The sequence below is a fragment of the Manis javanica genome, chromosome 4 (genome assembly GCF_040802235.1).
Source record: "Manis javanica isolate MJ-LG chromosome 4, MJ_LKY, whole genome shotgun sequence".
Taxonomy (NCBI): Eukaryota; Metazoa; Chordata; class Mammalia; order Pholidota; family Manidae; genus Manis; species Manis javanica.
Genome location: NC_133159.1, coordinates 114,833,345 through 114,860,144, shown reverse-complemented (window position 1 = coordinate 114,860,144; position 26,800 = coordinate 114,833,345). Strand labels below are relative to the sequence as shown.

The 26,800-nt window shown below is 45.1% G+C and overlaps 1 protein-coding gene across 6 annotated transcripts in view; it reads left to right on the top strand.

Moving 5' to 3' along the window:
- TOP3A (DNA topoisomerase III alpha) overlaps nucleotides 1-26,800 on the top strand; it is a 56,628-nt gene that overhangs the window by 25,729 nt on the left and 4,099 nt on the right. For 3 of the 6 annotated variants that reach the window (XM_037019505.2, XM_037019506.2, XM_037019503.2), the window contains 16 exons: nucleotides 9,968-10,027; nucleotides 11,150-11,223; nucleotides 12,040-12,115; nucleotides 12,845-12,953; nucleotides 13,906-14,049; nucleotides 14,203-14,373; nucleotides 14,622-14,722; nucleotides 16,370-16,444; nucleotides 17,600-17,682; nucleotides 18,605-18,812; nucleotides 20,239-20,424; nucleotides 20,610-20,739; nucleotides 23,160-23,273; nucleotides 23,351-23,516; nucleotides 24,276-24,419; nucleotides 26,348-26,470. In XM_037019505.2, the coding sequence (XP_036875400.2) occupies nucleotides 9,968-10,027; nucleotides 11,150-11,223; nucleotides 12,040-12,115; nucleotides 12,845-12,953; nucleotides 13,906-14,049; nucleotides 14,203-14,373; nucleotides 14,622-14,722; nucleotides 16,370-16,444; nucleotides 17,600-17,682; nucleotides 18,605-18,812; nucleotides 20,239-20,424; nucleotides 20,610-20,739; nucleotides 23,160-23,273; nucleotides 23,351-23,516; nucleotides 24,276-24,419; nucleotides 26,348-26,470 (1,964 nt within the window). The remainder of the gene's footprint in view (nucleotides 1-9,967; nucleotides 10,028-11,149; nucleotides 11,224-12,039; nucleotides 12,116-12,844; nucleotides 12,954-13,905; nucleotides 14,050-14,202; nucleotides 14,374-14,621; nucleotides 14,723-16,369; nucleotides 16,445-17,599; nucleotides 17,683-18,604; nucleotides 18,813-20,238; nucleotides 20,425-20,609; nucleotides 20,740-23,159; nucleotides 23,274-23,350; nucleotides 23,517-24,275; nucleotides 24,420-26,347; nucleotides 26,471-26,800) is intronic. The other 3 variants (XM_037019507.2, XM_037019508.2, XM_037019509.2) reach the window with 3 other exon arrangements.

Below are 26,800 nucleotides of genomic sequence, written 5' to 3'. Positions count from 1 at the left end.
AAACAGCAGCCGACTCACAGAACCCAAGAATGAACTAGCAGTTACCAAAGGGAAAGTGACTGGGGAGGATGCGTGGGAAGGGAGGGATAAGGGGGAAAGAGGGGCATTACCATTAGCGCACATAATGTACCAGGGGCAGGGCATGAGGAAAGGTGTACCACACACAGAAGATAAGTAGTGATTCTATAACATCTTACTACGCTGATGGACAGTGACTGTAATGGGGTATGTGGTGGGGACTTGATAGTTGGGGGGAGTCTAGTAAACATAATGTTGCTCATGTAATTGGAGATTAATGATACCGAAATTAAAAAACTTTGCCATTATGCCTCAAGAGAACCTCATTCAGTATTCCACACAGAGGAGTAGGCTTTGTGAGACTGCGGGAGAATCCTGGTACTGATCCTTCTTGGCACTTGGATGCTCCCCCTTCCCAGTTGGCCATTCTCTTGTCTTGTGTGCTGTGTTGGTGTGAAATTCACATGTGTTAACTACTTTTTTTTTGTGTGTGTCTGGCTTCTTTTATTTAACAAAATATTATACTAACATTATGTTTTCAAAGTTTATCCATGTCATGGTATGTTTCAGTTCCTCACTCCTTTTTTTTTTTTTTTTTTTTGAGAGGGCATCTCTCATATTTATTGATCAAATGGTTGTTAACAACAATAAAATTCAGTATAGGGGGGTCAATGCTCAATGTACAATCATTAATCCATCTCAAGCCTAATTCTCGTCAGTCTCCAATCTTCTGAAGCATAACGAACAAGTTCTTACATGGTGAACGAATTCTTACAGAGTGAATAAATTCTTACATGGTGAACAGTACAAGGGCATTCATCACAGAAACTTTCGGTTTTGATCATGCAATATGACCTATAAACCATCAGGTCAAATATGAATATTCATTTGATTTTTGTACTTGATTTATATGTTGATCCCACATTTCTCCTATTATTATTATTATTTTTATTTTTAATAAAATGCTGAAGTGGTAGGTAGATGCAAGATAAAGGTAGAAAACATAGTTTAGTGCTGTAAGAAGGCAAATGTAGATGATCAGATGATCAGGTGTGTGCCTATGGACTAAGTATTAATCCAGGCTAGACAAGGGCAGCAAGACATCCACGGATGCAGAAGATTTCTCTCAAAGCAGGGGGGGTGAGGTTCTGAGCCTCACCTCTGTTGATCCCCAAATTCTCACCTGATGGCCCCCCTGCGACTGTGCCTGTCTTAGGTTGTTCCTCCCTTGAGGAATCTTACCCGTCTCTGGCTAACCAGTCATCTTCCGGGGCCATACAGGGAAATGTAAAGTTGGTAAGTGAGAGAGAAGCCATATTGTTTGCAAAGGTTAGCTTTTTACTTCTTTGCAGATTTATGCCCTGTGGCTTCTATGCCCAGCACTTGTCTCGAGGTATCTTTACCACCTGGAGGAATTATGATACTCGGTAAATTCGATATGAGGCACGAATTCTATTTAAGGTTTGTAATTAGGAAGGAAGAAGAAAAGCTATAGATGTAGCATATGAAGGAAACTTGGGAGGATTGATTATTTCTTTGACATATCTTCTTGTATAGTACCTTAAGTATGTATAGGTTTTAAACTACTAACTAATTTGCACACACATATTAACATAATAGGAATACGGTGACATAAACAAAGCAAATCTATAATTACCAGCCATCTCCAGTGAAGCCAAGAAAACCATTTAGGCACCCTAGGCATTTGTGAAAATTTATCTATGATATGATGGATATTTTCCAACTGTACTTGAACCATCAGACAAATTAAAGCAGCCCATTTCTGGGATCTGTTCACATCCCATATGTTCTTTTAACCATAGATAGTCTATAGTCATGAGATTTTGGGGTGCTACAACTTGCACCCCTCCCAACCCCTGGTTGAGTTCCAACAGTACAGATCCAGTCAAATTCGTTGTCTCACTGTATGCACATGCCAGCCTAGACATCTCCCTCCTCCTTCTTATGGCAAGTCCAGGAGACGGTGGGCTGGATGCAGCCACAACCGCAGCATCGTCCGGATCTCTGTGGAGGCTTTTTGATGATCATCCCCCGGCACGAGTCCTCCAGAGAGTGCTGATGCCGGAAGCTCCTCCTCATATCGTATCTTAGTTCATTTTCTGGGTATCCAAGCTAGGCCTTGATCTTCTGCGTAGAAACAAACAGACCCTTTGCCCATACTTTGACATGCCCTCTATACCACTGTGCAGAACTCATTGGAGGTCAGCACACAGGAACTGCTTTTTTTTTTTTTTTTTTTTTTTTAATTAAGAGAAAGGAATATTATCAGCAAAGAGTACCTCCATAGCTGATCATCTGACACCCTTTAAGTGATCAACATTAAGGATATTTAAAGCATGCGTTGATCTTTGATTTACCAATAATTTTATCCTGTTAAGGAGTAATCCCCCTTTTCTTTCTTTCTTTTTTTTTTTTTTTTAATTTTTAATCTACACTTACCTGAAGAATACTATGTTTACTATGCTCTCCCCTATATCAGGTCCCCCCTAACAACCACATTACGGTTACTGTCCATCAGCTTAGCAAAATGTGGTAGAGTCACTACTTGTCCTCTCTGTGTTGTGCAGCCCACCCTCCCCTTTCTCCCTCCCCCCCATGCATGCTAATCTTAATACCCCCCTTCTTCTTCCCCCCCCTTATCCCTCCCTGTCCACCCATCCTCCCCAGTTCCTTTCCCTTTGGTACCTGTTAGTCCATTTTTGGGTTCTGTAATTCTGCTGCTGTTTTGTTCCTTCAGTTTTTCCTTTGTTCCTATACTCCTCAGATGAGTGAAATCATTTGGTATTTCTCTTTTTCCGCTTGGCTTATTTCACTGAGCATAATACTCTCCAGCTCCATCCATGTTGCTGCAAATGGTTGGATTTTTCCACTTCTTATGGCTGAGTAGTATTCCATTGTGTATATGTACCACATCTTCTTTATCCATTCATCTACAGATGGACATTTAGGTTGCTTCCAATTCTTGGCTATTGTAAATAGTGCTGCGATAAACATAGGAGTGCATCTGTCTTTCTCAAACTTGATTGCTGCGTTCTTAGGGTAAATTTCTAGGAGTGGAATTCCTGGGTCAAATGGTAGGTCTGTTTTGAGCATTTTGACGCACCTCCATACTGCTTTCCACAATGGTTGAACTAATTTACATTCCCACCAGCAGTGTAGGAGGGTTCCCCTTTCTCCACAGCCTCGCCAACATTTGTTGTTGTTTGTCTTTTGGATGGCAGCTATCCTTACTGGTGTGAGGTGATACCTCATTGTAGTTTTAATTTGCATTTCTCTGATAATTAGCGATGTGGAGCATCTTTTCATGTGTCTCTTGGCCATCTGTATTTCTTTTTTGGAGAACTGTCTGTTCAGTTCCTCTGCCCATTTTTTAATTGGGTTATTTGTTTTTTGTTTGTTGAGGCGTGTGAGCTCTTTATATATTCTGGACGTCAAGCCTTTATCAGATCTGTCATTTTCAAATATATTCTCCCATACTGTAGGGTTCCTTTTTGTTCTATTGATGGTGTCTTTCGCTGTACAGAAGCTTTTCAGCTTAATGTAGTCCCACTTGCTCATTTTTGCTGTTGTTTTCCTTGCCCGGGGAGATATGTTCAAGAAGAGATCACTCATGTTTATGTCTAAGAGGTTTTTGCCTATGTTTTTTTCCAAGAGTTTAATGGTTTCGTGACTTACATTCAGGTCTTTGATCCATTTTGAGTTTACCTTTGTATATGGGGTTAGACAATGGTCCAGTTTCATTCTCCTACATGTAGCTGTCCAGTTTTGCCAGCACCATCTGTTGAAGAGACTGTCATTTTGCCATTGTATGTCCATGGCTCCTTTATCAAATATTAATTGACCATATATGTTTGGGTTAATTTCTGGGGTCTCTAATCTGTTCCACTGGTCTGTGGCTCTGTTCTTGTGCCAGTACCAAATTGTCTTGATTACTATGGCTTTGTAGTAGAGCTTGAAGTTGGGGAGTGAGATCCCCCCTACTTTATTTTTCTTTTTCAGGATTGCTTTGGCTATTCGGGGTCTTTGGTGTTTCCATATGAATTTTTGAATTATTTGTTCCAATTCATTGAAGAATGTTGCTGGTAATTTGAGAGGGATTGCATCAAATTTGTATATTGCTTTCGGCAGGATGGCCATTTTGACGATATTAATTCTTCCTAGCCATGAGCATGGGATGAGTTTCCATTTATTAGTGTCCCCTTTAATTTCTCTTAAGAGTGACTTGTGGTTTTCAGAGTATAAGTCTTTCACTTCCTTGGTTAGGTTTATTCCTAGGTATTTTATTCTTTTTGATGCAATGGTGAATGGAATTGTTTTCCTGATTTCTCTTTCTATTGATTCGTTGTTAGTGTATAGGAAAGCTACAGATTTCTGTGTGTTGATTTTGTATCCTGCAACTTTGCTGTATTCCGATATCAGTTCTAGTAGTTTTGGAGTGGAGTCTTTAGGGTTTTTTATGTACAGTATCATATCATCTGCAAATAGTGACAGTTTAACTTCTTCTTTACCAATCTGGATTCCTTGTATTTCTTTGTTTTGTCTGATTGCCGTGGTTAGGACCTCCAGTACGATGTTAAATAACAGTGGGGAGAGTGGGCATCCCTGTCTGGTTCCCGATCTCAGTGGAAATGCTTTCAGCTTCTCGCTGTTCAGTATAATGCTGGCTGTGGGTTTATCATATATGGCCTTTATTATGTTGAGGTACTTGCCCTCTATTCCCATTTTGCTGAGAGTTTTTATCATGAATGGATGTTGAATTTTGTCAAATGCTTTTTCAGCATCTATGGAGATGATCATGTGGTTTTTGTCTTTCTTTTTGTTGATGTGGTGGATGATGTTGATGGATTTTCGAATGTTGTACCATCCTTGCATCCCTGGGATGAACCCCACTTGGTCATGGTGTATGATCCTTTTGATATACTGTTGAATTCTGTTTGCTAGTATTTTATTGAGTATTTTTGCATCTACATTCATCAGGGATATTGGTCTGTAATTTTCTTTTTTGGTGGGGTCTTTTCCTGGTTTTGGTATTAGGGTGATGTTGGCTTCATAGAATGAGTTTGGGAGTATTCCCTCTTCTTCTATTTTGTGGAACACTTTAAGGAGAATGGGTATTATGTCTTCTCTGTGTGTCTGATAAAATTCCGAGGTAAATCCGTCCGGCCCCGGGGTTTTGTTCTTGGGTAGTTTTTTGATTACTGTTTCAATTTCTTTGCTTGTAATTGGTTTGTTTAACTTTTGTGTTTCTTCCTTGGTCAGTCTTGGGAGGTTGTATTTTTCTAGGAAGTTGTCCATTTCTTCTAGGTTTTCCAGCTTGTTGGCATATAGGTTTTCATAGTAGTCTTTAATAATTCTTTGTATTTCTGTGGAGTCTGTCGTGATTTTTCCATTCTCATTTCTGATTATGTTGATTTGTGTTGACTCTCTTTTTCTCTTAATAAGTTGGGCTAGAGGCTTATCTTATTTTGTTTATTTTCTCAAAGAACCAGCTCTTGGTTTCGTTGATTTTTGCTATTGTTTTATTCTTCTCAATTTTGTTTATTTCTTCTCTGATCTTTATTATGTCCCTCCTTCTGCTGACTTTAGGCCTCATTTGTTCTTCTTTTTCCAGTTTTAATAATTATGATGTTAGACTATTCATTTGGGATTGTTCTTCCTTCTTCAAGTGTGCCTGGATTGCTATATACTTTCCTCTTAAGACTGCTTTCGCTGCATCCCACAGAAGTTGGGGCTTAGTGTTGTTGTTGTCATTTGTTTCTATATATTCCTTGATCTCTATTTTGATTTGTTCATTGATCCATTGATTATTTAGTAGCATGTTGTTAAGCCTCCATGTGTTTGTGAGCCTTTTTGTTTTCTTTGTAGAATTTATTTCTACTTTCATACCTTTGTGGTCTGAAAAATTGGTTGGTAGAATTTCAATATTGTGGAATTTACTGAGGCTCTTTTTGTGAGCTAGTATGTGGTCTATTCTGGAGAATGTTCCATGTGCACTTGAGAAGAATGTATATCCTGTTGCTTTTGGATGTAGAGTTCTATAGATGTCTATTAGGTCCATCTGTTCTAGTGTGTTGTTCAGTGCCTGTGTGTCTTTACTTATTTTCTGCCCGGTGGATCTATCCTTTGGGGTGAGTGGTGTGTTGAAGTCTCCTACAATGAATGCATTGCAGTCTATTTCCCTCTTTAGTTCTGTTAGTATTTGCTTCACATATGCTGGTGCTCCTGTATTGGGTGCATATATATTTAGAATGGTTATATCCTCTTGTTGGACTGAGCCCTTTATCATTATGTAGTGGCCTTCTTTATCTCTTGTTACTTTCTTTGTTTTGAAGTCTATTTTGTCTGATATTAGTACTGCAACCCCTGCTTTCTTCTCACTGTTGTTTGCCTGAAATATGTTTTTCCATCCCTTGACTTTTAGTCTATGCTTATCTTTGGGTTTAAGGTGAGTTTCTTGTAAGCAGCATATAGATGGGTCTTGCTTTTTTATCCATTCTATTACTCTATGTCTTTTGATTGGTGCATTAAGTCCATTTACATTTAGGGTGACTATTGAAAGATATGTACTTATTGCCATTGCAGGCTTTAGATTCGTGGTTACCAAAGGTTCAAGGTTAGCTTCTTTAGTATCTTACTGCCTAACTTAGCTCACTTATTGAGCTGTTATATACACTGTCTGGAGATTCTTTTCTTCTCTCCCTTCTTATTCCTCCTCCTCCATTCTTCATATGTTGTGTGTTTTGTTCTGTGCTCTTTTTAGGGGTGCTCCCATCTAGAGCAGTCCCTGTAGGATGCCCTGTAAAGGTGGTTTGTGGGAAGCAAATTCCCTCAGCTTTTGCTTGTCTGGGAATTGTTTGATCCCACCATCATATTTAAATGATAGTCGTGCTGGATACAGTATCCTTGGTTCAAGGCCCTTCTGTTTCATTGCATTAAGTATATCATGCCATTCTCTTCTGGCCTGTAGGGTTTCTGTTGAGAAGTCTGATGTTAGCCTGATTGGTTTTCCTTTATAGGTGACCTTTTTCTCTCTAGCTGCCTTTAAAACTCTTTCCTTGTCCTTGATCCTTGCCATTTTAATTATTATGTGTCTTGGTGTTGTCCTCCTTGGATCCTTTCTGTTGGGGGTTCTGTATAATTCCATGGTCTGTTCGATTATTTCCTCCCCCAGTTTGGGGAAGTTTTCAGCAATTATTTCTTCAAAGACACTTTCTATCCCTTTTCCTCTTTCTTCCTCTTCTGGTATCCCTATAATACGAATGTTTTTCCTTTTGTATTGGTCACATATTTCTCTTAGTGTTGTTTCATTCCTGGAGATCCTTTTATCTCTCTCTATGTCAGCTTCTATACGTTCCTGTTCTCTGGCTTCTATTCCTTCAATGGCCTCTTGCATCTTATCCATTCTGCTTATAAATCCTTCCAGGGATTGTTTCACTTCTGTGATCTCTTTCCTGACATCTGTGATCTCCTTCCGGACTTCATCCCACTGCTCTTGCATTTTTCTCTGCATCTCATCCCACTGCTCTTGCATTTTTCTCTGCATCTCATCCCATTGCTCTTGCATTTTTCTCTGCATCTCTGTCAGCATGTTCATGATTTTTATTTTGAATTCTTTTTCAGGAGGACTAGTTAGGTCTGTCTCCTTCTCAGGTGTTGTCTCTGTGATCTTTGTCTGCCTGTAGTTTTGCCTTTTCATGGTGATAGAGATAGTTTGCAGAGCTGGTACAAGTGACCGCTGGAAGAGCTTCCCTTCTTGTTGGTTTGTAGCCTTTTCCTGGGAGAATAGCGACCTCTAGTGGCTTGTGCTGGGCAGCTGTGCGCAGACAGGGCTTCTGCTTCCCGCCCAGTTGCTTTGGGGTTTATCTCCGCTGTTGCTGTGGGCTTGGCCTGGCTGGGGCTGTTCCTCCAAAATGGTGGAGCCCCGTTGGAGGGGGAGCAGCCAGGAGACTATTTATCTCCGTAAGGGGTCTCTGTGCTCCCTGCTGCCCAGGGGGTTAGAGTGACCAGAGATCCTCAGATTCCCTGCTTCTGGTCTAAGTGACCTGTCCTGCCCCTTTAAGATTTCCAAAAAGCACTCTCCAAACCAAAACAACAGCAGCAACAATGAGAGAGGGAACAGAAAGAAAGAGAAAAAAAAAAAGGAAAAAAAAGGAAAAAACAAGCGATTTTTTTTTTTTTTTTTGTCCTCAGGTGCCGGTCCCAGGCACCCGCTCACTGGTCCTGCTGCCCTGTCTCCCTAGCACCAGGGTCCCTGTCCTTTCAAGGCTTCCAAAAAGCACCCACCCACCGGTCCCGCAGGGAAGGAACGCTCAATATTCTTTGTCCTCAGGCACTGGTCCCACGCACCCGCTCACCAGTCCTGCCGCCCTGCCTCCCTAGCACCGGGGTCCCTGTCCCTTCAAGGCTTCCAAAAAGCACTCGGCAAAAAGAGAGAAAAAAAAGGGGAAAAACGCGCGATTTCTTCCGTCCTCAGGTGCTGATCTCAGGCACCCGTGTTAACTACTTTTAACACCGTTGTTGAAGAAGGGTTGTTGAAGAAGGCGGATCTACTCAGAGAGGTCCCGCTCCTGTGTGTTTGCCACTGGGGAGTGCTTTGTAGGCTGGATTCTGGTTCTGACCTGGGCCCATGGTGTTGCTGGATTTAAGAGCCAGAAGGGACCTTGAGATGAATTTATTCAAAAATAAATTGATGTGTAGATTCATGAATGACTAGCCCCTCCCTGGTCAACAGTTTATTGGTGCAGGGGCCAGGAAGTAGTAGAAGTGTGTGGGGAAGGAGGAGAAAACCATCAAGAGCCTCAATGTCCTAATCCCTTCTCTGCTGTTAATGTGTCATGTGGCCTTAGATAAATTCATTCTCATCTATAAAAAGATGTTACATCAATTAGTTCAACCATTGTGGAAAGCAGTATGGAGGTTCCTCAAAAAGCTCAAAATAGACATACCATTTGACCCAGGTGTTCCACTCCTAGGAATTTACCCTAAGAATGCAGCAGCCCAGTTTGAAAAAGACAGATGCACCCCTATGTTTATCGCAGCACTGTTTACAGTAGCCAAGAAATGGAAGCAACCTAAGTGTCCATCAGTAGATGAATGGATAAAGAATATGTGGTACATATACAGAATGGAATATTATTCAGCCATAAGAAGAAAACAGATCGTCCCATTTGCAACAACATGGATGGAGCTAGAGGGTATTACGCTCAGTGAAATAAGCCAGGCAGAGAAAGACAAGTACCAAATGATTTCACTCATATGTGGAGTATAAGAACAAAGGAAAACTGAAGGAACAAAATAGCAGCAGACACAGAACCCAAGAATGGACTAACAGTTACCAAAGGGAAAGGGACTGGGGAGGATGGGTGGGAAGGGAGGGATAAGGGCAGGAAAAAGAAAGGGAGCCTTACGATTAGCATGTATAATGAGGGGGGGGCACGGGAAGGGCTGTGCAACACAGAGAAGACAAGTAGTGACTCTACAGCATCTTACTACGCTGATGTTCAGTGACTGTAATGGGGTGTGTTGGGGGACTTGGTGAAGGGGTATCCTAGTAAACAATGTTCTTCATGTAATTGTAGATTAATGATACCAACAACAACAACAAAAGTAATGTAAAAAGAAATGGTTTTTTTAAAATTATAAGGTCTGATAATGCGTTAAAAAAAACAGATGTTACATTAGCTGACCTCAGTTACCTTCCAGTATAAGAACTCCATGGACTTTATCAAGCATTGCTTGTAATTGTTTTGGGGGGTTGCTTAATAAATGGTCTTGGTGATTTAGCCTAGTTTTTACCTATAGGAAATACTCTTGCATTTTTAATATTTCTACTTCTCAGGGTTTTACTTGATCTTTATGCTGAAGAATCATTTGGTTTTATTTTGTATAATTTACGTATTTTATTCTTTTTTATTTTTGTTTTACACAGAGGGAAGGACTTTCTAAATTCAATAAGATCTATGAATTTGATTATCATCTGTATGGCCAGGTATGTGCCTCCATAGTTCTATCATACACTCAAGTGTGCTTTTAGATCCATAAGCCATGTTGGTGTGTATTCCTTGAGTTTTTAGTTATGGCCATACAAAGAGCAGCTATTTACCACAAGTCTCCCTGAACAGCTTGTATTTAATTTTCTAATTTTTAAATTTTAGTTTTATTTATTTTTATATTGTTAAATGCTCACCCCAACTAGAGTACTTATTATCTGTCAACATAGAAAGATGTTACAGAACCACTGACTATATTTTCTATGCTGTACTTCTGTCCCCATGACTAATTTATATTATGATTGAGACTTTGCGCCTCTCTCCTCACATCATCTATTTCAGCCACCTAACCCCAACTGCTTATATTTTAGTTATTTAATCAAGAAGAATTAGACAGCCTGGCCATTGTAGAATGTATCACTGTCATTTACAAATAGCTGTTAGTTATGACCTAAAGTTCCCTGGTTATAGGTGACCATATTATAATTTATAAGGGAGTCTATTTTTAATAAAGCATTGTCCCATCTCAGCTCTTTAAAAGAAGAAAGAAGTTGATATGCAATAGTTTACGAAAATTTTAAATGATGCAAAAGGCATTATGGTGCCAGAATTAGAATGGTGACTGTATTACTGCAACTTCTGGTTTCACAATGATAAGTCTAAGTTCATTTCTTCCCAGTCAACTGGTTCATTGTTTTTTTATAGACTCTATTTTATTAAAGCAACTATAGGTTCACAGCAAAATTGAGAGGAAAGTACAGAGATTGCCCATGTACCCCTGCTCCACACATGCACAGCCTTCCCTGTTACCAGCCCCCCACCACAGCAGGATGTGTTAAAACTGAAACCTGCACTGACACATCATAATCCCCAAGGCCCGTAGCTTACATTAGGGTCACTCTTAGGAAACAGTCTGTGGATTCTATAGACAATGATACCTGTCATTATAATATAGAGAATATTTTCACCGCCCTAAAAATCCTCCTATTCATTTCTTCCTTTCTTGCCCCACAACCTGTTTTTTGTTTTCCAATAGAATTTTCTCCCTTCAATTTGAATTGAACTGAATTTCTCCCTTCTATAACTGCTAAAAGACTAACTCAAATTTTTTTACCATTTAGAATGTTACCATGATAATGACTTCAGTTTCTGGACATTTGCTGGCTCATGATTTCCAGATGCAGTTTCGTAAATGGTCAGTACAATTCCCAGGAGAAAGAACTTTCTGATTATTATAACAAGTTGTGAAATTTTACAGGAGTTTCGAAGTGTATTGATGTTACTGCATAACTTGATACTAAGATGATTGTCATAGTCTATTTGGGCTGCTATAACAAAACGCCACAGACTGGCTTATAAACAGCAGAAATTAATTTTTCCTAGTTACAGAGGCTGGAAGGAGTAGATCAGGGTGCCAGCATGGTCAGGTGAGGGCCATCTTCCGGGTTGTAGACTGCTCACTGTTTCCTCCATGGTGGAAGGGAGCTCGGGAGCTCTGGGGGGGCCCTCTCTTATAAGGGCACTAATCCCATTCATGAGGCACCACCCTCGGGACCTAATCACCTTCCCAAGGCCCCTCCTCCGAACACCATCTCATTGGTGTTAGGGTTCTGATGTGAGTTTGGGGTGGGGAACAGAAACCATAAGAGATGATAGAAGTGGCGTAGGATTCACTGAACCATTGTGAACTTTTATGGTAGAGTAAACAGCCGCTTTGAGGTGTGTTCCCCTAAAATAGTCACTCATTGGATTACATTTATCCTATCACAAATATGCAATGAAAGGGTTCCAGAATTTCTTCCTAGCAGCTACTGTTAATTTTCATGGCAAATAGAATGTTCATTGTGCAGAGGACCATAGCCTTGCTTTAATATTCTGGCACTTTCCTATGGGGCTTTTTCTGTTAGGGATCCATCCATGAGTGTACTGGAGCAGTTTTTTCCTCATTAAAATGGAGGACTTTCCATCATGTGCTGAGGTAGGATTTTTTGTATTTTCATTTCTTTTTTAGGCAGAGCTGCAACCCTCTTGTCCTCTTTGAAGCAAAAATTGAAAAGTACTGTCCAGAGAATTTTGTGGACATCAAGGTAGGATCTTTTAGAAGACATATAGCACTGGAGTTGAACAAGTCCAGTACAAAATAATTGAACTGAGTGATTTCCATGTTTTGAATTACATTAGAATTTGGAGATAACATTTTCCACCAAACTTAGTTCCATTATTTAAAAAGTTACTCCAACCCATTGTATAAATAAGGTCCTTTACATAGTGGCCAAGGGACTAAGGTGAGCCTTTTTATGAATAGTAGTTGTTTAAATAAACCCTGAGAATAAGCATTATAAATTAGTAATTCCAGCTCCACCCCTGGTTGGAATAAGGAGATGACACGGATGCCACGGCCATAGGGCAGTGTGGTGTGAACTCCAGGCAGTCATGGCGCCTAGAGTGAGTTCAGTGCTAAGATGAAACTCATTTAAAGGTTAATTTTTAAAGCCAGCACGTAATTAGAACCACTAGCGTCATACGTGTGTAGTAGAGCTGAATTTTAGTTTTCATACTGGTGCAGTTGTGGTAAACCTGCAGTCTTTAGAAGCTCCTTTGTGTGTCTCTGAGTCTAAACTGGGGGATTATACTAATGACCTCCCCATCCTTAGAGCTGTGAACAGTTTCTTCAGATTCCTTTTTCTCACCAAGTCGGCACGCTCCACGAACACGAACACAGTAAAGCCGAGTCAGCTCTATTCAGAGTGGTGCTGGTTCTGAGTGATTGCTCTGCAGGTCGTGCTCTCACTACTCTTTTCCACTGGAAACTTCAGAAAACCCTGGAACGAGAGACTCAGCAGTGCCAGGCCCTGGTGATCTGGACCGACTGTGATAGAGAAGGCGAAAACATCGGGTTTGAGATTATCCACGTTTGCAAGGCTGGTAAGTGATGCCATTTCTGAGCTTCTATATTTGGGGACCAGTGAGTAGGTAGTCCTCCTGTTCATATGTGTGAGGGGACATGGCTGAGTTCCTCCCCACATACTCTGGGAGCCTCACGTCCTCTGGGAAGTCAGGCCGACGTGATGCAGTTCCTAGGGCTGCATGAGGACTAAATGAGCTAAGAGTGGTGTAGACCTTGCAGCTCAGGACGTGCTCCGTGTTAAGTCCAAGAAAAGTCCCTTGAGAGCAAGGACTGTATATTCTATTTTTTTAAATTATGTATTGAGTAATTAGATGAGAACATACATGCCATATGTAAAGTACAAACAGTAGTTTTAGAATGTCCTGTTTGTCTTTTTATCTCCTGTATTCTTTTTATAATGCCTGAACACTAATAAATGTTGGAGTGAATTTAAATGGCTTAAGAGAGTGAATAGTTTTAGGTAACTTACAGGAACGATGCACAGGCCATTCTCATGCCTCAGTGCAGGGTTGCTCTTTTCCCTAAGTGTTTTTGTGTTGAAAGCTCTAATAACTCCTGTGAATTTAAGTATATTAACTTTCAGGAACAATGTATATGTCCTGTATTATTTCCATGACAGGACATGAAACTACCCCATAGGACTCCTTTAACTGACATTTTTTCTTCTCCTTCAAGGTCTAAGAAAGCAAGTGAGGTTCAAATCTTGAGAGGCTCCCCAACAGTATAGCTGAAATTTACTTTAAGAGCTAAAATTCACTTCTCTATTGTTTCTGACAACACTAAGTTTAGTAGTTACAGTGCAGTTTCCCTCTTGGGTGGCATGCTATTAGCTTAGCCTAATCAGAAAATTGGGTGCCTCCCAACTTCTCAAAGTGATTTACCTTTCATTCGAGGTGGTTTAAGAAAGGCAGGCCCTTTTTAATGAGAGGGCGATATGATTTGATTGTGGCCTCGGTAACTGTTCCACAGTGAAGCCTAGTCTGCAGGTGTTGAGAGCCCGTTTCTCTGAAATCACACCCCGAGCTGTCAGGGCGGCCTGTGAGAACCTGACCGAGCCCGATCGGAGAGTGAGTGATGCTGTGGATGTGAGGCAGGAGCTGGACCTGCGGATTGGTGAGGAGCTGGACGGACTCCGGGGATCCACGTGGCACATGGGGTGCTCGGTTTGGAATCAAAATGGGGTCTGTGTATAAATGTGTGTGCTTAGTTTTTGTCTTGTAGCCATCACTTTCTCAGTGCTTCCTTCCATCGGTCCTCACTTCCCAGGAGCTGCCTTCACAAGGTTCCAGACCCTGAGGCTTCAGAAGATTTTTCCTGAGGTTTTGTCAGAGCAGCTGATCAGTTATGGCAGCTGCCAGTTTCCAACACTGGGCTTTGTGGTGGAGAGGTTCAAAGCCATTCAGTCTTTTGTGCCTGAAATCTTCCACAAAATTAAAGGTAAGCCTGGGGGCATTGTTATGGTTTGGAACCCAGAACCATCAGTGGTGCTAATTGTGAATTTTTTACTCATGTCCCTTCACTTCATCCCATTTTGATACTCAGAATCTGCTTGAAATTTCCTCAGTGGTTTGCAAACTCTTTTCTAGTTCATACTCCTTTGAACTTCCACTATGACAGAGCTCCATGTGCCGTATCCCATGGCTTTTCTGAGTCATGGCCTTCCTGTGTGTGTCTCTCTGATGTAGTGACTCATGACCACAAAGATGGTGTCGTCGAATTCAACTGGAAAAGGCATCGTCTCTTTAACCACACAGCTTGTCTCGTCCTATACCAGCTGTGTATGGAGGTAAGAAATGCTTTGAATCCTGATGACAGAACACCGTTCTGCAGTTTCTCAAGCCACTCCTCTCCTGGCAGAGGTGATCTTGTCCCATTTTCCCTGTGAATGGCAGCTTTCCGTTTGCATCTCAGGACATCACTTTTGGGGGATGTTAAGACTAGAACTCCTTGAAAACAACACTAAAAAATGTGGGAGGAAGAGACCTGTAGAACTTTCAGATAAAATGGAAATTTTAAGAAATACATAATTACAATCCCTACCAGAAGCATAATGGCTGTTACGAGAGATTAATAAGGATCAGCAGACCTGTCTGGATCACAGACTCCTAGCGCTGGAAGCATCTAGTCCAGCTCCCTCTGCCATTGGTCAGAGGAGGAAATCTAGAGAGATGAAAGTCACAAACAAACAATTTCATAAATTTATAGAAGCCAGGAAGTAAAAGTAGGGTAAAGGAATGGTGAGACCTGGGGGAAACGTGTCAGTAGATAGAACAGCACGCAAAGGACCATGATTGGCTAAGGCCCCAGGCCAGTCAGCGGTCCAGCTCTACCCTCAGACCACCTGTCTGCTTTGTGATGCCATTCCGTTCCTTTCAGTCATCACGTAATTGCCCGTGTTAACCCAGGGCTGCCCGCAGGGGTGCTAAGTCGAATTCAGAGAGGCTTCCTTGGTTGAGACAGATGTGCTCTTGCTATAGCCTGAGGCAGCTTCACTGCAGATCTGTAGTTATTGAGCATCTGCTACAGTGCCAGAAATGCTGCATGTTAATGTCATTTTATTTAGTCCTGCTAGTGCCGAAGGGATGGGGTTGCTTGTTCCCATTTTACAGACGAGGAAGCTAGAGAAGTTTGAGAAACTTGTGTGCAGACACTAGAGCTAGTTGGGCAGAGGAGGGGCTGGGTCCCAGGAGCTGTCTCTCCAACTCCTTCAGCTGACCACACTGCCTCCCAGGAGTAACCCTGACTGCCTGCTGCTCCACCCTTTGACCCCAGAGGGCCCATTACCACCTGGCATGTCTGTGACACTGCACAATTATCTGTTCAGTACAACAAAGACCTCCCTTCTTCCTGCTTTATGGGGATGTAGTGCAGGAAAACATGGCAGGTGGGGTACTGTGAGCTCCCTGTGAAGAGCACCTGGTCACAGTCTGTTTGCAGAGAGAAATTTGGATTTTGATGTATAAATATTCTTGTTAACAAACCACTGAAGTTGAGTTCTTTGTCTAGTTACGGTCTCTGAAAAGTGTGAAATTGGTTTTAAGATAGCATTCTCTAGCTTGTATTGTGTAATTTCCCCTATCTTTAACTCTGTATTATCCTGGATTTAAAAAATAAAGTAACACCATGCATGTGTAGATAGAAAACTATACTTAGTGTAGTATATATAGTAGAGATGTGTAGGCTGTAATGTTTCTAGGCTCTGGAGGAGGCACCTCAGGGCTTTCAAGATTGCCCCTTGGTGTCTTGGTTTGAGCAGGAAGGTGGTGATGGTGTCCATCACTGTGTGCTGACGAGATGTGGGGCATATTCGTGGCCTGGAGCAGGGGCTCACTGGTGGTGAGCATGATCTGGAATGGTGAGCAGGGGCTGGCAGGAAAGCTGGAGAGGACACACCCATAGGTTAATGTGGCCTCTGCTCTTCCTGGCTTTCTAGGATCCCAGGGCAACAGTGGTGGAGGTCAGGTCTAAGCCAAAGAGCAAGTGGAGGCCTCAAGCTTTGGACACTGTGGTATGTTCTGGATGACTGCGCCAGCCTCTGTGGAGCTCTAACTTGTGTTGGGACCAGGGTTCTGCGGTTCTGCTGCTGATGGTGGCCCAGGGGCAGGAAGCATCACCCTTCACAGGGCCATGCAGGAAAGTGCTTGGTAAACAGAAACTCCAGAACATGGGCTGTGTGCCTCTTGGTGCTCTTTCAAGTTAGAAAATGCAGTGTAACTGCTTTATGTGGTGTTTGGGAAACAAAAATAGGAAGACAAATCAGCCATCGCTTGCCATCCTTAGGTAATCACCAGTATAACCTGGGTGTCTTCTCTTCCTGTTTTTTTCGTACTGTATTTTTTACATCAGTATAATTGGAATAGCTTGTTTTTTCCACCCAAGCATGATTTTTGGTTTCTGCATGATCTGCTTTTAAATATCTGCTTTATGAGCCTACCTAGGAACAGGGCTTCTCAAAGTTTTAGCTCCCAAGAAGAGCTACCCCATAAGACACAGGCAGTAAACCACATTAGGGTGCCCCTTCCCAGTCACTACTTTGAAAAACTCAGTGTAATTACTGTTGAGACTAACTCGGGGGTTGAGAAGCCGCAGGGACTTGTGGGCAGTGACTTGTTCATCTCAGGTGTGCCACCTTGAGGGGTGCGGGGGTGCAGGGCTGGCAAGGGGTATTGCAGCTTGGTTCCCTATAGAAGGCCTAAGTTCCTGTGCCTCACTGGCTGAATATACTTCGCCATGGAGCCAACAGCATTGTCAGTTTGTCACCAAGGGGAAAAGACAGTCGATTATCTCCCAGAAGTCCTTGAAGAACGGTATTCGTTGTCCAGCAGTAGTTACTAGGGCTCAGTGTTCCCAAAGTGTGGTTCTCAGACTGCCTGGGCTAGAATCCATATATTAGATTGCTTGTTAAAAAATGCTGATTTCCGGCCTCTGTCCCACGCCTCATCAGAATGCCTAGTGTCTGGAATGTGCTTGCTTCCGCATGTCCATCTGAGCCCCAGGGCTGGGATCTGGCAGGCCGGGTAATCTTTCTCTGGCACATGGTTCCTCTCTCTGTGAGACAGCATCTAGAGTGACAGGGGCCAGATATTCCTGACAGTGGGTTGCATGGCTGTGGCAAGCCCTCTGACTCGTTACACCCTAACATGCCTGTTGACACATTTAACAGGAGCTTGAGAAACTGGCTTCTCGAAAATTGAGAATAAATGCTAAGGACACCATGAGGATTGCAGAAAAGCTCTACACTCAAGGGTAAATATATATTCCACATTTGGGAATGAAATCTTGATCAGGATGAAATATTTTAGAAATAGAACGTACGGGAAAACAAACTGTCAATAGTACCTTGAGCTCTGAAGTAGAATTTTGACATTGACTTTTCTGATATGGGACGGGCATTTCAAAATCACTTACTTCCTAAAGTAAAAGCCCATAGAGTAAATTCACATCCCACTCTTAATACCTTAGCAGCGCCCCCGGGGCCCTGTCAGGTGGCTGGCAGCACCTCGGAGTGTTTGCCATCGTGAGTCATCCTGCCTCTGGGGTCATGAGCACCTCAGCACTGTCCAGTGACAGCATGGGCCACACTAACAGTGTGGCCACCACTTGCCACAGAGGACTGTTGAGCACTTGAAATTTGGGTTGTCCAAGTTGGGACATGCTGTAAGAATAGAATATATACTGGGTTTTGAAGACATGTAGAAAAAAGAATGACTGATCTTATTAATAATATATAAGTGGCTAACAGACGGTTTAGGTTACAGGGTCCACATTTAGTGTACTGGGCAGCATCGCTCTTTCTCTACTTTAGGAAAGCTGTTGAAGTGCACACTGTTGTACCTGTCAAGGCCACAGGGTCATTCTGTTGACTGACAGTAGGTCAGGCCACACAGCTACTGGCCGGCTGAGCTATAGGAGACGTGTCCCGCTCTGGGCTGCCCCACTCGGTTGTCCTTGGCCTCTGAGTGTTGTCCTAGCAGGAGAATCTGCTGCTTCTCACTCCTTGGGCGTCACACCTTAGACTTTTTCTCAGGGTATGTGACCTGGTTGCCATCACTTGAGGTGGTTAGATCAGGTGGTTACTGCAGGTGTGACCAGGTGTTTTCCATCTAATTCAGTTGTTCATAGAGCAGTTGTAGCAATTTCTTTTTCTGTTTGTTTGCCTTTGTTTTAGGTACATCAGCTATCCCCGAACTGAGACAAACATTTTCCCCAGGGACTTAAACCTGACAGCACTGGTGGAGCAGCAGACCCCGGATCCATGCTGGGGGGCCTTTGCCCAGAGCATTCTAGAGCAGGGTGGCCCCACCCCACGCAACGGGAACAAGTCTGACCAAGCTCACCCTCCCATCCACCCCACCAAATACACCAGTAGCTTGCAGGTTGGTTTCCCTGACTGCTGCCTGCCGGAACCTAGAGGGGGGAGGTGAGGGGTTAGTAGGATTTGAATTTATTCTGTAGGCTCTTATTTTAAGAATAAATCATTTTGAAATATTTCTTCCATTTGAGATGTCAGTGTCAAAACTCTCCTACTTCACAATATTCCTCGTGGCCCCCATGAGAGACTCTGCAGTGGGCTTTGCTCTATCCAGCGCCCTTCCCCACTCTGGCGGTTACCTCTACTGCTTTGCTGAGCCCTCCGCACACAGACTGGGTGGTCCACCCCCAGTGAGCTGTTGCCTGGCCCTCACAGAACCGCACACAGCTGCATGGCCTTCTCAGTGCCTTGTCAAGTGAAGATCCTGTCTATCCTCCCAAGGCCAGATGGTTTCCATTGCTGTCCTGAAACTTTAGCCCTGCCCTCCTGTCATACTCCAGTCCCCACAGGGTTTTCATCCCAGCCATGTTAAGTCTCTCCTGCTTCAGTCATTTCTGTGGCTGGGGAATGCACTCTGCAAGGGCTGGAGCTGGGCAGGCCTCTTTGACACCTGCAGGCTTATCACTAGCTAAGTAAACTTTGCCTTCTTTTTTCTTTTAAAAACATATATTGCTCCTTTTTATTTTAAAAGTGAGACACGATCATTTTAGTTTAAAAAATATAGAAAAAAATTGCCTGTGATCTCCTCCTCTACAGAGAAATAGCTTTTTTCTATGTATCTATGTAATATTCTTAATAAAATTCTACCTTTAAATAGCTCTGTAAGCTAGTTTTTTCCATTTTGTGTTATCATTTCCCCATATGCTAAAATATTGTGAAGTATGATATTTAATGGTTGCATAGATGTACCATAATGTATTTTGCCAAATCTGTTTTTGAAAGATTATCTTATTGATACATGATCTACTGCAGTTCACATTTGCATACATAAATTTTATTTGAATGTCTATTCCTTTGAATACATTCTTAATGGAGAATTAGTGGATATGAGTATGAGCATTTTATAGGTTTTTGCTAGATTGAGCCTCACCAAATTCTTGATTATTTAATTGGTAGAGAATAACTGGGAACCCTGACTTACGAGGTTGATCTAAGGCTGCAGGCATATCTCAGCTCTACCAGCCTTATGTACAAGAGCTCTCTGGTAGCTTCTTGTGCTTTTACCTTGTTTTCTGCTTAGGTTGGGTTACATCAGAAGAATTGCTTCTCATTCTTAAGGGCAAGATGCCTGCCATGCTTACCACTGCCTGGTTGGAGTAGTGAAGTTTTTCAGGCTAAACCCCACAGCCCGGCGAGGACTTGCCTGCACAATGGACTGCCAGATTGGTGTGCCCTGCTCTGTGCCTAAACCAGGCCAAACTACCAGTGATGCTGAGATCTTGAGAGGTGATATTCTGGAGGGTGTTCAGACTCTCTTCTTTTCTCCATAGGGAAATGAACAGCGACTGTATGAGTTTATTGTTCGCCATTTCCTGGCCTGCTGCTCCCGGGATGCTCAGGGCCAGGAGACCACTGTAGAGATCGACATTGCTCAGGAACGCTTCGTGGCCCATGGCCTCTTGATTCTGGCCCGCAACTACCTGGATGTGTACCCATATGATCACTGGAGTGACAAGGTGATGAATCGTACATCCAGTTAGAGCTCAGAATCCATGTTTCACCCCATGAGCCTCAGGGAGCGGAGATGACAGTTGTGCCCTTGACCCTAGTGCCGGCTTATGGAGCTGGACCAACAGAAGTTCTCCTTTGTCTGAGTGCCACAGCAGGATGATCTGACTGACGCTCTTGCTGCTCTCTGCAGACCCTCCCTGTCTATGAGAGAGGCTCCTGCTTTCAGCCCAGCACTGTGGAGATGGTGGATGGGGAGACAAGCCCACCCCAGCTGCTCACTGAAGCCGACCTCATCACCCTCATGGAAAAGCATGGCATTGGTCAGTAGCTTGTCAGAGTACCTAGCAGCTGGTGAGCACCCCACATTGCCAGGCACAGTTTCTCTTCTGATCTGTTTGACAACTCTAATGTGGGTGTTACATTTTCAAGCCCCCCTTATAGCTGAAGTGAGGCTTAGAGAAGTGAAGGACTTCCCTAGGGTCACAAAGTGTGTGCATTATTAAAGCCTGGGCATGAATAACTCCACAGCTGATGCTCCTCACCACTGCTCTGCACCACCCACGAGGACATGGACGCTCCCTGTAACTCCGAGGTCTCCATTGGGAGCACCCTGACCAGGGCCTATCCACTGACTCACTATTTTTGGCCCACGTGGATTTATTTTTGTTTTATTTTGAACATGGTACCAACACTGAAAACTTGAGTGATCCCTCCTAGTCTCTCATCTTCATCTTTTGAAGTGTCAGGGTGTCTGTAGCACAAGCCTGCACTCCCACGTGGAAACAGCTGGGTGGGTTTGAGTGGCAGCTCTCCTCTAGGCAGGTGTGTTCTCTGTGCTTACACTTGGCTTCACTCACCTGCTCCTTACATGCTGGGCCCCTGTGGAGTCCAAGTTGGCAACCCTGCTATTAGCCATGGGTGGCCATATTCTTAGCTTTTGTTAAAGCACTTTCCATAATTGGGAGTCAGAAATTAGGTTAAAAAAAAAAAGTGGACCAGAATTCTTTTTCCCAATTAAATCCTATGGCCCAGGCTTTATAGGTGGGTCCCTTGTGACTGATCTGCTGCCCCCTTGTTAGTTTTCATCCACCTCTAAAGGCCGCCTCTGGCAAAAGTAGTCCAGAAGGGCCAGCAGCATGATGGGGAGGGCAGTAGACGGAGGGGGCACAGGAGTCACTGGATATGTGGGAAGCAGGCCATTGCCCCTGGGCCACAGCCCCCTCACCACAAAGTTCGCTGTCAGTTCTGTGGCTCAGGATGAAATGTTCCCACCTGGAGCCCGCTGGCCACACTGTGCTATCCAGAAAGCCTATAGGCTGGTGTAAAATTAGAGGTAGTTCACCCACCAGGAATTCTTCATTAAAAACTTGAGGCCCACGAGAGCTAGACCTAGGTCTAGGCCCTGGGGACCAGAGGACTCATCCCTTTCAGGTCTCATTGAGCAGAAGAAACAAACCAAACCCCAGTGAAACGCAGCGTGGTGAGTCCTGCAGGGGCAAGCAGGAGCCCACAGTAAGAACTGCCGATGAATGAAGGCAAGCCCAGCACAGGCAGGGTCTGAAGGACAGGCAGGGACAGGAAGAGCACTCGCAGGGACAGGTAGCGGGGTGCTCTGGAGGGGGTCATGGAAGGTGAGGCCTGAAAGGTGACCTGAGCCCGACTCTGTCTGGCACACCAGACTGGGGAGCTTGCATGTTGGCCTGTGGTCAGCAGAGTCAGAGATTTGTAAGGGAAGGAGCAACACAGAGCTACATTTTTTTTTTAATGTTAACAGCTTTTATTGAGTCAAAATTCACATTCCACACAATTCACTGATTTAAGATGTGCAATTCAATGTTTAGTGTATTTACAAAATTGTGCAGCCATATCCAGAGTTCATTTTAAAACAGTTTCATCAGCTTGCACAGAATGCCCCATCAGCAGGCACTCCCAACCCCTCCGTCCAGTCCCCCAGCCCTAGGTTGCCACTGTCTGTCCAACTCAGTAGACTCTCCCAGTTTAGGTGTTTCCTGTAAAAGGGGTCACACATGTGGCCTTTTGGAGCTGGCCTCTGAGCACGTTTCCAGGGTCCATCCATCCTGTCGGCCTACCTGAGAACTCCATTCTTTTCTGTTACTGGATACCCTTGTGTGAATTCACCTCCAGCCAATGGGCATTTAGGTTGTGTCCATTTTTTGGCTGCCGTTCATGTGGACGTGTTTTCAGCTCTCTTGGGCATGTACCTAGCGGTGGAATCGTTGGATCATATCCTCTTGAGGCGCCTCTGGACCGCTCTGCACAGTCCCCCAGCCGTGTATGCGGGCTGTTTCTCCACGTCCTCGCCAGTGCTTACCGTCTGTCTCATTGTTTGTACCCATCCCAGTGGTTATAAAGTAGTAGTTTTTGTGGTTTGATTTGCATTCCCTGATGGCAGGGCTCCATTTTAAAAGACCCCTTTGGCCACAGCATAAAGAATGGGTTGGCTGGAGGAAGAGATCAGCAATGAGGAGACAGGGGGTGCTGTAATGACAGGCTGGGATGATGGGGCTCTGGCCACAGTTCTGTCCTGTGGAGGTGTTTCAGAGCTAGGATGGGAGAGCTTTAGCGAGTAAGGGGAAGGGGGAGGCGCTGTTGAGATATCTGTGCGGGCGGATGTGAATGGGGGTGTCCTACTGAGAAAAGGGTGTCTAAGTGGAAGGAGGTGTCCACAGGACACTGGGACATGTCTGGATTAACCTGAGTAACCAAGAGTGACTTTCAGGGACTGATGCCACTCACGCGGAGCACATTGAGACAATCAAAGCCCGGATGTATGTTGGACTCACCCCGGACAAGCGGTTTCTCCCTGGCCACCTGGGCATGGGCCTTGTGGAAGGTGAGGAGGGAGCTCACAGCAGCAGCTGGGGAGACTGTTGTCCTGGCTGTTACAGAACGCTGCTTTTGGCCCTGCAGGTTATGACTCCATGGGCTATGAGATGTCCAAGCCTGACCTCCGGGCTGAGCTGGAAGCTGATCTGAAGCTCATCTGTGAGGGGAAGAAGGACAAATTGCTGGTTCTAAGGCAGCAAGTCCAGAAATACAAGCAGGTTTTCATTGAAGCAGTGGCTAAAGCTAAGAAGTGAGTGCCAGGCCTGCCCACCCTTGCTCACGTTCATGAAGCTCAGCCACCCTGGCCGTGACATTTCCATAAGAAGTGGGAGCCTGTGGGGTGATTGAGCAGAAACCAGGGGGTGACTCCTCGTGACCCGTGTCTTTCAGGTGTCCTTGTTGCCAGGTAGGGCATCCACATATAGCTTCTCCCTGAGGTCTTCCTCCTGAGATTTGTTTGTTCCTTTCCCTAGAGCTTTGTCAGTCTAGAAACAATCCCAAGAATACCTGGTCCAGTTATTCTGGGCTAATGGCCTGAGAAATGCCATTCTCTTGATTTTAATTTTGCTTGAATTAGTAGGCAACAACAATTGCCTGTCATTCCACCCAGGTGCTCATGGATAACCATTCTCTGGCCTGTTTGGAGGTAGCCATTTACCAAGTAGCATGGGTGCAGTTTGCTGGGAGACATGTGTTCCTCCCCAGGCCGGTTTTGAAAAGAAGTGCATGCACTAGTCTAAACTTAAACCCAGACACGCTCCGGCGCGTGCGCATGGACCCTGTGTGCTTTCATTTGATGTGGTGATGTGGTGCCTGGGACACGGCACGAAGTGCCTGACTGTGGCTGGAGCCCTCCTGGTTGCTGCCTGGAGCCAGGGCTGCCTGGCCAGCACAGTACTCTCTGCCCTGTTCTCTGCATCGGGCCTGTGCTGGCAAGCCAGCTGGCTCCCCAGGCCACAGCCCTGTTGTGGGCACATAAGAATGCTGTGACTGCTTTGCCGTTTGCCAGATTGGATGAGGCCTTGTCGCAGTACTTCGGGGAGGGGGCAGAGGTAGCCCAGCAAGAAGCCATCTACCCAACCACGCCAGAGCCCATCAGGAAGTGTCCGCAGTGCAGCAGAGACATGGTCCTCAAGACCAGGAAGAACGGCGGGTCAGTGCCCAGTTGTCCCACCTCCGCTTGCTCCACACCTGCAACATTGGCTGGGCAGCTCCCTGCAGAGCCCTGCTGCTCCGTGTCTGTGTCGTTATCTGAAGCAGGCCTGCTGTGGCCCACCTCTGGACCTGGTGCTGGAGATGGGCAGCCAGCTGGGACCTGGCCTTGTGGGTGCGAAGGGCTGTGGGATGCAAAGGGGACTGGGTGACAGCAGGGCTTGTGTCATTTGTGGGAAGGACGTCACTTGCCCAGTGTGTAGAGAATGGTAGAAGAAGCATGAGCTTTGGTCCAGGTGGGGTCTGGGTTCAAATCCCACTTCTGCCACATAGAAGCTTTGTGCCCCAAAGCAGGTTTCCTAACCACTGTGAGCCCCAGTTTCCTCTCCCATAAACTTAGGGTAGTAGCTTTCACTTGACAGAGCTGTGTCAACAGTGTAGCACACAGCCTGATATGTTGGCATGATAACAGTACTGCCCTTATCTTTTAGTTTGGGCTCTGGGTTGGTTCTGAGTGTCTCAGGTCCCTTTTCATCTTCAGGACAGTAGTTCAGAGTGGGCAGCTTAACCCACAGCTCAGGAGGCCTGGCCTGGCCTAGCTATCCAAGCCAGCCCCTGGCCACTGGGGAAGCTCATAGGAGTGGTGAGCAGAGGGGCAGCCATCATTTACTGTGAGCCATTCCTGGGGCCTGCATGATGTAAAGCGCTCAGCAGACATTATTTTACTCAATTCCATAACCCCCCACAGGCAGGTGTTTGCTATCCCGCTTCTCAAAGGAGTGAAGACAGGCTTAGCGCTGAGGCAGCTCACCCAACAGCGGGCAGCCCTGGGCAGCAGGAAAGGCAGAGTGTGAACCCAAGCCAGCAAGGCCCCTCCCCCCTTGGCCAGCCCCCTCACACCATCTCATGCTCCCTCTGTCCTGCTGCGTGAGCAGGCAGTCGCCCGACTCCTCACCCAACCATCTCTGCCCTGGCCTGGGTGAGGAGAAGGCTGGCCTGGTTCTCAGAAACTAGAGGCTAGTGGGCCAACCTGACAGAAGGGGGCAAGGCTTGGATTGCACACTGGTGTGTACTCTGGTGCCGTCGAAGGCCTAGCCCTGTGCTCGGTGTTCATATGCTGGTGGGGGTCTTCCTTGGCCAGCAGTGGGTAAATGGTTTGGTGGCCACTGGAACATAGGAGGGGATACTTGGTTTGCATTTGCTCTGGGGTCTGCAAGTCCCCAGGGAGGGCTGGCGATTGTCCTGTGGAGTTTACCACTCTGGGGGTATTGGGTGCCTTCCACTGAGTTTATAGATTTGCTGTTTGAATAATTGGGGTTTGTGGTTTATTTGTTTGTTTTTCCCAGTCTAGCTATACCCAGGCACACTCAAAGGACATTTCGCATGTCCAGCCCTAAGGTAACTGGAAGGCACCAAGAAGCATAGGCTCTTTCCTCTGGTGCTGTGCTCCCAGTCCCCGTGGCCAGCTGACCGCACGACCGCACGTGCATCCTGGGGTGGGTCTCCAGACTGCTCCATGCCTCAGTGTGCACCAGTGTAAACTGAGGGCTCTGATGGTCCCACTCAGAGCCCCCAGGACTGTGGTGAGGAGGAAGTTGGGGATGGCACTCAGCATAGGCCTGAGCAGAGCCCCAAGAACTGGCCTCGCTGTGGCCTGGGTGTGGGTAGATGAGTTGGGGTTTTTTGTTTGTTTGTTTTCAGTAAAAAGCAGAGTCACAGTAGCTCTTCATTAGGGGAGTGGGAAATTATGCAGGGTAACTTTTCTGAGTCACTCAGCATCTGTGACTATTACCAATTAAGTGTCTTCTGGAAAAATGAATGTCATCTTTAATCAGCTGAAGAAAAGTTTCCTTGCCAGATGGGCAACAGCCTGGGCATATTTCCTATGATCTGGGGTTCCTGCCTGACCCTGCTCCCTGTGCTCCCCAGGTTCTACCTCAGCTGTGTGGGTTTCCCAGACTGTCGATCAGCTCTGTGGTTCCCTGACTCCGTACTGGAGGCCAGCAAGGATGGGAGTGTGTGTCCAGTGTGTCAGCCACATCCTGTGTACAGGTGAGCCGGGCACCGAGTGAGCTGAAGAGGGCACAGGAGTTTACCTCCAGGGCCTTTAATCCCTGAGCACCTGGGGCAGGGCCTTTGGCTGCACTCAGCAGCAGCGGGGTCATGGTCCTCTATCAACCCATGCCTCCCCGTCACCGCGTGTGTTCGTGTGGAAGCCAGCCCTGACCCTGGCGAGGGTTCCTGGGCTGGCTCTGGAGGAACCCTCTTTGCATCCAGAAGAACCCTGAAGGCATCCTTTCCCTGCCCTTTCTGGGTAGATTGCCATGTAGCGCTTAAGAAAGTATTCCTATGCCAAATCCACATTTCTGGCTCCTCCCAGAA